A 12,561-nucleotide genomic window follows, 5' to 3' on the forward strand; every position below is an offset into this window, starting at 1 on the left:
CCTCATATCAGTGTCTCTAGACATTTTGATTGAAGCTCTTTCTCTAGTAGATTTAATAGGAGGGGATCATGGGAACAATATTCCCTAATTTCAAGTTGATAAAACTTGGTCTGTGACCTTTATAATTAAGGGTCACTGTTGTCTGATATAAAATCCTTGGCTCACATTTTCTTTCCTTGAGAATCTTAAATATGTCACTCCATTTTCTTCTGACGTAAACTATTGTTGTCCAAAAGAGTCTGATGATGATGATCTCAATGTTTTCCCGCTATACGAGCTACTCTTTTAGCACTTTTCAGAGTATCAACTATATATCATTTCATTCAGTCAACAGAGTATGAGCATTCCAGTACTTTAACTAGTGAGCTGTTATGTTACCAAATCTGAGTGTGTGACTTGGTCAACCCTGGTCCCAGATAATCTCTTTCTGCTCTTGACCCAGAATAAGCCACTTACTCTCAGTAACTGTAGGTTTTTTATCTTTGTAACCTCTGCTGGACCTTGTAAAGAGTACAGAGTTAACACTAAATATATACTTGTTTATGAAATAAATGCTGTGGAAGGATGTGGGCTTTTTTCTTTTTCTTATTAGCCTGTTGGGAACTGTCCCATCCCTTTGCCTCTTTTCCTCTGATCTGGTGAGGCTTTGCCTTTGTGCTCCTTGAGACAGGCCCTTCCCCTGAGCAGAAGGTATGTGGGTGCAGCACCCATTGGTTCTGGGTTGTCCCATGGATTCAGTGTCAGATTTTCAGACTGTGTTCTTGTTGTATTGCGTTTTCAGTACTAGCACGTCGGGAACTCCTGGCGCACAGAGTATCTGACCCCACAGTAAGGCCACTGTGGTCCCCATGCCTGCTTGCCCTTTTCTTTGTCTACACCCTGATCTATTCTTTCCTGGGTTTCACAGCCTAGGCCCCTGGCATGTGGGGCATAGACCCCAGCCTCTCTGTGACCTTCGTTTTCTGACCACTGCATCAGTGGGTGCCAGGGATTCCACCTGCCCAGACAGGCCCTTTCTTCCTTCCTGCCATTTCCTTTCTTGACTGATCTTTTTGGTCTTTATTTCTTGCCCATCAGAACCTTTTGCAGGGCACTACAAAATGAGACCCTTGGCCAAGATGTGACCCAGATGCATTTTGCTCAATTTATACACTGTGTTCAGCTTTTAAAATTTACATCTCACTTAGTGGGGCATTTGTGCCAGTTTGGCCAAAGTCTCTGCTGCTCCCTATTGTGTTCCTCCTGGTCGGTCATGCATTTCATTTATCTGCCTGGCTTCTAGAGACAGGTGAGTTGGTGGCCTCTGAACTTTGTTATTTCTTGTTTATCAAAGCATTCACCATATGGTGATGACCTTGGGCTGCCCTGTTTTATTCATGGCCTACACTAGTTCAGCAAGACATTCTTGCCCTGGTTCACTCACCCTGTTAGGTCCTGGCCTGTGAGCCATTCCGACTTTTTCTTTCATCTTCTTGAGTATCCCAATCACATGTAATAATAGGAAAAAAAAAAAACAATCTTATGACACTTAGCTTTTAAAAGCATTCATTCTACAAAAACAATAATGAAAATGATCAAGGAGTGATAGGCTAGGCATAGTGGCCCACACCTGAAGTCCCAGCTACTCTGGAGGCTGAGGCGGGAGGATCCCTTGAGCCCAGGAGTTTGAGACCAGCCTGGCAACATAGCAAGGCCCTGTTTGTATTAATTAAAAAAAAGTAATGGAATAATGGTTCTTCCCTGATGGATGTGAATGCTTAGGTGATCTCTTACTGCAGGTATAAAGAAAAAGGGAAACTCTTAGCTTTAGTCACACCAGGGAGAGCTTGCTGTAAGAGAGTCAGTGATATGGAAAAGCTGCCTGTGACTAGAGAAATTGCTCTTACTCCCTCCTTTTCTGTTCCTTGTCAGTGCCCTGAAGTAAGGAGTTGTAGAGTTGGGCTCTTCTCTGCTGTGGCCGGGCCTGTGGGAGGCAGCTCATGAGCCTGACTGCCCCAGTGAATTTCTTCCCAGATGTAGTTTTTCAGGTCACAATTGAAACAGTCCTGGAAATGACTCTTTGCTCCTAAGAATCTTTGAGACTTGGGTTAAAAAAACAAAACAAAACTGTTTCTATTCCGTTTTATTAATTCAGCAGAAATCATACTGAAGACTTGTTCTTCTCCTGTTCTCAGCTGCCTGTCTTTTTGAGTTTTGCCTCTGGTTGGCCCATGTATGTGCCAAGTGTGGCAGTAAAGGCTCAGTAGTTTTTGACCACTTACTATGTGCCAGGCACTGTACTAAGATCTCTCTGTACATTGCCACATTCTTCAATGGCAGTTTGAAATAAGTTCTATCATTATTATCCCCATTTTAAAGATGGGAAAACAGACTGCAAGAGCTTAAGTTGTTACCCAAGGTCAGAGGCAAATCTGATATTCAAATCTGGTGGTTTCTAACCATATTGCCGTAGTTCCTCTTGCAGGAACTATGCCACCTAGCCAGCTTGCTGGGGCTTGCTGGAGGGCAGTAACAGAGCTGGGCTCCAGAGGCTGCAGGATGGAGATCTTGAATATTGTAGAAAAGTTCTTCAACAGAAAAAAAAAATCTTTTGAACAGATTTTTCTCAGAGCTATTTAAAAATCCCTGATTTAGGCCAGGCACCTGTAATCCTGGCACTTTGGGAGGCCGAGATGGGTGGATCAGTTGAGGCCACGAGTTCAAGACCAGCTTGACCAACATGGCAAAACCCCCTCTCTAATAAAAATACAAAAATTAGCCCGGTGGTGCACGCCTGTAGTCCCAGCTCCTTGGGAGGCTGAGGCAGGAGAATCGCTTGAACCCAGGATGAGGAGGTTGCGGTGAACCAAGATTGCACCACTGTACTCCAGCCTGGGTGACAGAGCGAGACTCCATCTAAAAAAAAAAAAAATTCTGTAGCATAAAAACATGACTCCAAGTCTCACAGCCTGAGTAGCCCCAGGTTTATAAATCCATTGTCAGGGCTGCAAACAACTTGAGAGCAACCTGTCTTGCTGATAACAAGTCAGCAGTGTTACTAGCATTTGCTTGTTAACAATACCTCAATAAGGGAAAAGAAGAAGGGAGGTGAAACAAATGTGCCAATTTTGAAACTTGCTAGGCATTCTAGTAGTGAGTTTGGTGGAGAAAGAAGTTAAAATTATCTAAAAATAAGGTTTTTGAATTTCTTACTATCTGTGTTATCTCTCCATATATTGTCAGAATCTTTTTTTTTTTTCTAATTTAAAGCATCATTTATACCCAGAGGAGTATCATAGAGAAATTTTGCTGACATGGTCTTTTTGAAATAGTTAAGCAAAGGATGCAGCCATTATTTGGTACTAGCTAGGGAAAAGCTCTGGACAGGCGAGCAGGAGGAGGCAAGCAGGCGAGCAGACTGGATATATAATATTGCTGAGATGCTCAACCCCTCTGGGCCATAATTGGTATATCTAAGAAATGTGAGTTGTCAACTATAAATCGTCTCTAATCCCTCAGTGTGAAAATTCTGTATTCTGATAATTATCACATGTACTTTTCATTGTCATTTTAAGCATGGGAACCAGGGAGTCCGAAGCTACTGGTAGAGCCAGAGGGGTAGTATCCTGGGTCCCTGTGGGAAGGAGTGCTGACTGCCCCAGTGTGGAATGAGGAATTCTGCACAAGTGGCTTTGGGTGGGAAGCCAGGAAGAACTCTGGCCCCAGAGTCTTCCCAGGAGGCTCCAGAACTACAAAATGTTGCCTTGAGATAATCTTGTGAGTAGGTTTATTTTTAGGCTATATTTGTGTTCCCTGTCATTGCTAAGATAAGTGACTGTTAACTATACTAACATACGAGGAAACTTTGCTAAATTATCTCTTACACAAGAGAGCCTATCTGTGAAAGTGTCCAAGAAGCTGATACAAGTGACCACAAGTGAATTAATTTTGATACAAAAAGGGTTCATTACAGCATTGTTCTTAAGAATGAACAAAACAAAAACTCAAACAACTTAAATATGCATCAGCTGCTTACATACATGAGGGCGCTTCCTTGAGATGAAACACTGTGCAGCTTTAGAACAAGGTTGGTCTCTATGCACTGATATGGAAAGATCTCCAAGACAGATTAACTTAAAAAAAAAAAATACTGATCTCATTGTGTGTAAAAAGGTATATTGTAAGTTTATGAGTACATACGCTTTTTTTTTTATAGAAGAATGAACAATATACTGTTAGTAGTGGAACTATGAGTTGAAAGAGAGGAAAAGAGTTTAGCTTTTCATTTTATACTGTCTATGTGTTTAAATTGTGTAATAAAAATATATTTGGCAAAGGAGGGAATTTAGATTTCAGTTCAGGTTTTAAGGCATTCTAGTACTTCCTTAGAAAAATCTGTATAAAAAGTGCATGCTGACAAAAGGTAGGCATTGTCTGGAAACTCTTCAGGCTCCCAATGTTGGGTAACTCCCGCACTGCACTTCCCCAACCTTTACTATCCTCTTCTCAAAACACAAATCTCTGGTTATTGATTCCTCTAACCCAGAATAGTCGATGGCTTCTAGTGTCTATTAAAAGAAAGTCCCGGTCGGGCACAGTGGCTCATGCCTGTAATCCCAGCACTTTTGGAGGCCGAGGTGGGCAGATCATGAGGTCAGGAGATCGAGACCATCCTGGCTAACACGGTGAAACCCCATCTCTACTAAAAATACAAAAAAATTAGCCAGGCGTAGTGGTGGGCGCCTGTAGTTCCAGCTACTCGGGAGGCTGAGGCAGGAGAATGGCGAGAAACCGGGAGGCAGAGCTTGCAGAGAGCCAAGATCGAGCCCCTGCGCTCCTGCCTGGGCAACAGAGCGAGACTCCATCTCAAAAAAAAGAAAAGTCCCAAAGAGCATCATGGCAGAGCAGGCAGGGTATGGGCCTGGCCTGTGAGTTTGTCATCTTGCATTTGGGCAATGTTTGTGGTGGCTTTGCCATGCCCCAGTCACAGTGTTAGTGCGGGAATACAAAGGTGAACTAACTGCGTGCTGTGAAACTGTATGCAACTTCTTCTAACCTCAGTCTTCCCACTTACAAGACAAGTTGTCAGGATTAAATAGAACAACAAATGCACAGAGCCCAGAGGACAATATTTGCTCGCTTGCCCCATCCATCTCTCCATGTCCAAGGCCAGATGTGATGCCTACTCCTCCTCTGAGTGTCTCCTTTGGTTCCCATTTCTAAACCCTGCATTATTCCAGAACACATCGCAAGCATCCCTTCCTTTGTCTGGTTGTATTGCCCCTTTCCTGCACTGCCCATTGCTTCTCTTTCCTGGACATCATTAGCCTACCCTTTAGGAGCCAGTTCAGATGCTGCCTCCTCCAGGAAACCTTTTCTGGTCCAGAAGTCATCTCTTCCTCTTAAGGTTTTGTGTAGTTCTTTCTAGTCTCCTTTCTTTGTATTGATTCTCTCACATACAGCATTCCATCTTAGTTTGCAGCTTTCTCTGCCTTACTAGGATAGCTTCCAGGGGACAGTAACCAAGTTATTATTATTTTTTTTGCTTTTTTTTTCCAGCTTTACTGAGGTATAATTGACACATAAAAATTGTATATATTCGAGGGGTAGAATGTGATGATTTGATGTGTAATGATTACCACAGTCAAGTTAATTAACACATCCTTCATCACACATAGTTACTGTGTGTGTGTGTATGTGTGGTGGGAACACTTAAAATCTGCTCTATTAGTAAATTTCAAGTAAACAATACAGAATTATTAACTATAGTCGCCGTGCTGTATATTAGATCTCCAGAACTTACTCATCTTATTATAGCTGAAGGTTTGTATCAACATCTCCGCATTCCCCACCCTCCAAACCCAGCCCCCGGCAGCTGCTGTTCTGCTGTCTGCTTCTAGGAAGTAACTCAGTTTTGTTATCTCTAGAACTCATCTTTGTGCCCATGTTCTCAGTAAATATGTGTTAACGAATGACTTCATTTTTAGGATTTGCCTAAATATCATTTTTACTTGCACTTAAGGGATTTAGTTTCAACTAAAAATGAGAACATTTCTTTGAAATCCACTCTGTTTAGCTGGCTAGACACAGTTTCTTTCCCCCTGCAGGGATTAAACTTGAAAATTGTGGCTTTACTAACCCTGAGGAATTTTTAGGAGGAAACCAGGCCGGCATCTTATCTCAGTTGGTCTAGACAGTCACCACCTTGTACGTGAGTAATTGGCCCATAAACTCTTGTCTGATGAGGTGAGATGTTATCCTGATAATTTAAAAAACAAACATACTACACCCATTACTAAGACAACTCCCAGCAAAAGTAAAGGAAATGTATAAAGAACAAACAGTAAGGTTATAGAGGTGTGTGTGAAAACATCTGTTTCATTTCTCATATTCCTTTCTATCCTCATCTATGGTTATATATAGCTGCGACCATAGAATATACACAGTTTAATGTTCTGTTTCCTCTTAACATTATTTTGTACACAGTTTTGCATGTTTTTATGGACACTTGATATGTTTCTAAATGAAACAATTGGAGTTCAGTTGATTGTTGCCTTTCCTGAGAGAGAAATAGAGAGTGTGAAACAAAGATGTACCTTGAGGGAATGTCAGCTTCATCTATTCCTAAAAGGCATGGTCTTATTCTGATGTTGCTAAATTTTACTGGAGCAGAAACATTAACAAATGATTTGATTGATGTTTGCAGCACAATCAATGGGATTAAGGTCTTGAGCCACTGAAAAAAGTTTTCTTTAATTAAATACACATCTTTAAGAGATTAGACAGAGTTTTGCTCAAGCAATGGCTCTTTATTTAGAAAAGCTGTTGGGAACAGCTGGAAGGCAGCCTTTCCTTATCAACAGGCTTGTATAACTAGCCCCAAGTTGTTTGCTAATAAATTTCAGGTCCCTAACACTAATAGGATGAAATAATTTTGCATAGGAGGATCAATCTCTAACCTCCTTTTTCAGAAGAAACTAATCTGACTGGTACCTATAGGCAGTGAGGTGTCTTTAACATATGGAAAGAATTAGACTAAGTACCAGAATCTCTTTGAGGTTTGTGGATGTAGTCTCCAAAGAAAGAGAAGGGCATTTAAAATTAAACTGCACAGAATTATAACAAGCACTAACTACTCATTCTTGGAATGAATCTTGCTTTGGCCCTAGGCTAAGTTGACTAGATTTGTGCTCCTTTTGTTGGCTTAAAGCCACGTTCACTCCTTTTTACAATAAGAACCAACTGCTTCCTAGCATGGTTTTATAGCTTTCTTTTATGGAGGTTCTTAATTATTTTGCTATTTCTTTCATCATGCAGAGTCATTAATACAAATGTTGATTCAAAGTAAATTTACCTGCTGGGCCAGCTTACCTGTTAGGAATTAGTGTATTTTATATCATGATCACACCTTACTATACTTATTGTATACAATCAAATCTCCTATAATTTCACAAAGGGATGCTTATCAGACTTGTGTTCCCAGTAGTGTGTATCTTTGTGTGGTATCTATGGTTTTATTTGTGAAAGAACTGCTAAAAGATTGGTCCAGGTTTGTTTCTGTTTTTATTTATGACTTAAAGAGAGGCATTCGGTCTTACTAGTCACCCAGACCAGTTTCACCGGATCCCAAGAAGACCTAAGAGGACTGTTAGGTTTGTAAGAGAAGGACTGTACTAGGCTGTAGCTTAGCTATAACTTCAAGAGAAGACCTGTATTGGGCTGGAAACCTCTTTTAAATATTGGAGAATTCAGAAGAAATCTTCTCAAATAAAAACTTACGAAATGCTATCAGTTTCTGGGACTGGGGCAGGGTGCCTGGCACATGGGGATTCTACCAGGTTCAAGCTGCTTAAACATGGCTGACTGACACCAAATCCTGTATGTGGCTGCTGTTTATTATTGCCAGCCTCTTCCTCCTGTTCCCATCACTAATTCTTGCCTTGCTCCAATGCCCATTTACCACCTGTGACACTTTGAAGCTGCTCTTGCCCTGGGATAAGTTAGGAAAGCCAGAGTGGGAGAAAAGTCCAAGGTAGAAGTGAGGCGAGATCTCTCTATATTTTTGGCAGTATTTTCTAAAAGCCAGGGCTGGGATCAGAATTCAGGCTGCCAGCTGTTACTACTTCCACACTACTAAGTCCTTAAAGTTAAAAATAAATTACAAAATCATTCAAAACCAATATGAAGTCAGTCCAAGACATAGCTTCACCAACGATTTCATTAAGTTTAAAAATTCTCTTATTATTTAGTCAACTAATGATTACTAAATGTTGTACTAAAGCATGCAGAGTTGAAAAATATTAAAGAAAGAAATTCTCTGCCCTCTAGGACTTACTAATCTAGTTGTAAGAAAAATGTTAGGACAGAAATAATTGGAATGCAAGACAGAAATAATTGGAATGCAATACAGAATACATAAGTGAAGTGTATTAGTTGTCTGTTGCTGCATAACAGATTACTAAAACTTAGTAGCTAAGAACAACAAAAAACATTTATGGTTACATACACTTTCTGTGGGTCAGGAATTTGAGAGCTACTTAGCTGGGTGGTTCTGGCTTGAGGTCTCCCATAGGATTGTAGTCAGTGAGCTGGCCAGGTCAACAGACATCTGAATGTTTTCTGCGGCTGGAGAATCCAGTTCTAAGCTGGTTCACTTATACAGTTGGCAAGTGGTAGTCCCTCTAGGCAGGAAATCTCAGTTCCTCAATATGTAAACCTCTTCACAGGTTTATTGAAGTGTCTCATGACATGGTGGACGACTCTTCTTAGAGTGAGTGATCCAAGGGAACATAAGGTGGAAGCCTCAGATGTCTCCTGTGGTCAAGCTTTGGAAGACACACACCATCGCTGTTGGTGTGTGACTTATTGATTACACAGGTCATATAGGAGGGGATTACACAAAGGAATGAATATCAGGAGGTGGGAATCACTGGGGGCATCTTGGAGACTGGCTGTATGAAGAGGCGAAGATCTGCATAATAATGGAAAGAAGTGTTGGGATGCCTCAAAGGAAGGAGGCAGAATGTAAAATTGATGGATTTTCAGTAGCTGAGGTTGAGGTAAGGGGTGTTGGTTGAGATAGGGCATCAGGAGCAAAGCAGGGTAGACAGCAGCAGGTGTCAGTGTGTTCAAGGGACATTAATGGAGCAGTGTGGCTGGAGTAAAACCTGATCAGGTAGAAAGGGGTCAGGGCCTGTAGGGTCTTGCATGCCAAGCTAAGGAGTTTGGACTTTCTTTGATTATTAGTGATGGGTCTTTGAAGGTTTTTGAGCAGGCAAGTGACATAATCATTGGCATATTTTCGCTTTAGTTTGCGTGTGACCTTTAGGGTTTTGGTGCCCTTCTCGTTTGTTCCCAGTATTATCCAGGTAGTCAGCTCTCTAATTTTTAAAATTGTGTAACACTTTTGCCCATGTCCCTTGATCACATACTACTTTGTACTATTTAACTTTTCGTGTATTTATCTTGTTATCACAAGTAGATAGCAAGGGCTATAGGGCCATGTCTTTATCTGTTTCTATTTCCCCTGCTGTATCTAGCACACTGGGTGCCCAATAACTACTTGCTAGCTGCTTGGATAATAGCAGCCAATTACTACATGTGTGTACAGCCACTGTTCCCGGCCTGTCGCGCATAATTTACAGTTAAGCATTTTTCAAAAGAGGGAGCAATTGCAGTGGATTTGATTTATGTAAGTGGAAAAAAGTGTTCAGAATCAGTTCTGTGTGCTTGGCATTTGCCATAACATTTTTAGGAAATTTGGAATAATAATTTTATTTTAAAAAACTCATGGATTATTTTTAGCTTCAAAGAGTGTTCTTATTTTGCGTAAGCTGAACTAATGGGGTAGTACCAGCCACAGTGTGCAGGAAGGGCTGCTTTCATCTTTGAATAGTGAAGGGCAGCCTCTTTCATGCATACGTTTATGGGATAAAATTCCTTTTTAGGATTTGAGGCAGAGTTTTTTCCCTCTTACGCCCCTTAGTTTGAATGGAATGATCATTCATTGTCCTTGTATTTTCGTTTCCCGTGTAAGTATTTCACTCAAGAGATAGTTTCAAGAAAGTTGGAGATTTCTTGTTTCAAACTAGCAAAGACAGTTTTGCTTTTGTCTCTTGAAAATCTCCCTCAAACTAAAAGAATGAAAATCAGGAATGCAGACTGTATCCTTATAAACCTTGGAGACATCTGTAACCCTGACCCATAGAGGACCTAAAGATAGAAAGCAGATGAAGTGATGGCAAATGCATTTGCAGAGAAGAGAAGTGAAATCAAGAATAAAATGCCTGCAGGGCTCACAGGGAAAGGACTGGAAGCGATTGATTTGCTCACAGAATGCCAGGAAGGCTCAGAAATGAGAGTTCCCCGGTTCCCCAGAGGCATAGGTGAAGCAGAGGCTTTAGGATGGGAGTAGGGGTGGGAAAGTCTGCAGGAGGTAAAGGGGAGCCCCAGAAGGACTTGAGAAGGGAAGTTCACTATTGCAGCTCTGGCCTAAGGAGAAGAGCCCATCTAGAATAGAGCTGAAGGAGGAGGGCTCCAGGAGGAGTGTTTCTGGGGGGTGCAGGAATGAAACTGATTAGAAAAGAAGAAAAAAAGAAGAATGGGATGTACTGGGTTTGAATTCTTTCTCTGTCACCAATGAACTGTGAGTATGAGGAAATTAGTTAATGTCTTTGGACTTTTCATTTCCTTATTTATTAAATAAAACATTATATCGTATGGTATTTTGTTATTCTGTTGGGTAAAAGTCAGTACAAAACCCAGCAAGTCTACTTCCAGGTGTCTACCCCAACAAATGAAAACACGTCCTTACCTGCACATTGCGCACATGTACCATAAAACCTAAAGTATAATAATAATAATAATAAAAGAAAAAAAAAAAAAAAAAAAAAAAACACGTCCATACAAATACTTATAAGCAAGTGTTAATAGAAGATTTTACATAAGAGCCAAAAACTGGAAACAGCTCAAATATTCACCAATTAGTGAATGAATAATCAGTGTGGCATATATATATATGAAATACTATGTAGCAAATATATATATGAAATACTATGTAGCAATAAAAAAGAACAAAGTACTGTACCTGCTATAGCATGGGTGAATCTCAAAATTCTGTGCCAGGTAAGATAAACCAGATGCAAAAGGCTACATATTGTATGGTTCTATTCATGTGAAATGCCTAGAAAAGGTGAATCTATAAACAGCAAGTAGATCAGTGGCTGCCTGAGGCTGAAGTAAGAATGGGAATTAACTAAAAATGGGTGCTGTGGGATGATGAAATCTTCTTCTTCTTTTTTTTAATAGTATTTATCTTTATCTGTCTGACTTATTTCACTTAGCATTATTCCAGGTTCATCTGTGTTGTCACCAATGGCAGGAGTCCTTTTTAATTTTGTTTTTAAATTTTACTTTGGCAACTAAAAATTGTATATATATGTGTGTACAACATGATTTTTGATATATATGTATGTTGTGGAATGCTAAATCAAGCCATTTAACACATGCATTACGTCACATCCCTTTTTTTCATATGTGGTACAAACACTTAAAAATCTACTCTTTTAGCAGTGTTCAAATATACAATAGATTGTTGTTAACTGTTGCTACCATGATGTACAGTAGATCCTTTTGAACTTGTTCCTCCTAATTGAAATTTTATGTCTTTTGACCAACATCTCCCCATCCCCCAACCTTCAACCTCTAGTCACCTCTATTTTACTCATTTCTGAGTTCAACTTGTTTGCTACACGTATGAGTGAGATCTTGTGGTGTTTGTCTTTCTGTGCCTGGCTTATTTCACTTAATGTAATGTTCTCCAGGTTCATCCATGTTGTCATAAATGACAGGATTTCTTCTTTTTTAAGGCTGAACAGTATTCCATTGTGTATGTGTACTATATTGTCACTATTCATTCCAGATGAGGAAATGTTCTAAAAATTGGATTGTGGTAATGGTTACGCAACTCTATACATTTACTAAAAATCATTGAATTGTACACTTACAATGATAAATTATATCTCAATAAGGCTATGGGGAAAAATGGTAACAAGAGAAGAGTGAAGGGGTAGAGAGGTACAAATGAAACAAGATTGGCAAAATACTGGTTACTGTTGAAGGTGGGCTACAGATGAGAGTTTATTATACTCTTTCTACTTTCGTGAATGCTTGAAAATTTGAATAATAAAAAGTTTTTAAAAGGGCAGTCACATGCATGTTATTGTATGGATGTCAGATAACACTTGCAATGCTTTACAGTGGTGGATGTTCTAGGCACTCTTGGGACATAATTTTACCTCCATTGGAACCAAATCTGTAGTATATCAATTCACTTTTAACGTGTTAGCTCTTCCCAATACCTTCTTAGCAGGAACTTGAGAAAATCATGGTAATCACATCCTCAGAAAGAAGGTTAAATTTTGTTCAGCGTATTCTCTGTAAGTGTGGTACATTTTAGAAAGGATAAAATTACAATGAGCTTTACTGCTTTACAGGAGAATCTTCAATCTTAAAAGAGTAGACCATCTAAAACAAATGTTATTTGTAATAGCACTGAGTAATGGAATTTTTTTACATGTCATT

General features: G+C 39.9%; 1 protein-coding gene across 2 annotated transcripts in view; it reads left to right on the plus strand.

The window, feature by feature from the left end:
• Positions 1–12,561, plus strand: part of TNFAIP8 (TNF alpha induced protein 8) — a 122,895-nt gene that overhangs the window by 13,042 nt on the left and 97,292 nt on the right. The window contains exon 1 of one of the 2 annotated variants that reach the window (XM_063665161.1): positions 10,606–10,624. The exons of the other annotated variant lie outside the window; for it this stretch is intronic. Coding sequence (XP_063521231.1) covers positions 10,618–10,624 — 7 coding nt within the window. The 5' untranslated portion in view covers positions 10,606–10,617. Of the gene's footprint in view, positions 1–10,605; positions 10,625–12,561 lie in introns of those variants that run through there. 2 annotated transcript variants of the gene reach the window in all.

This window comes from Pongo pygmaeus, chromosome 4 (genome assembly GCF_028885625.2).
Source record: "Pongo pygmaeus isolate AG05252 chromosome 4, NHGRI_mPonPyg2-v2.0_pri, whole genome shotgun sequence".
Lineage (NCBI taxonomy): Eukaryota > Metazoa > Chordata > Mammalia > Primates > Hominidae > Pongo > Pongo pygmaeus.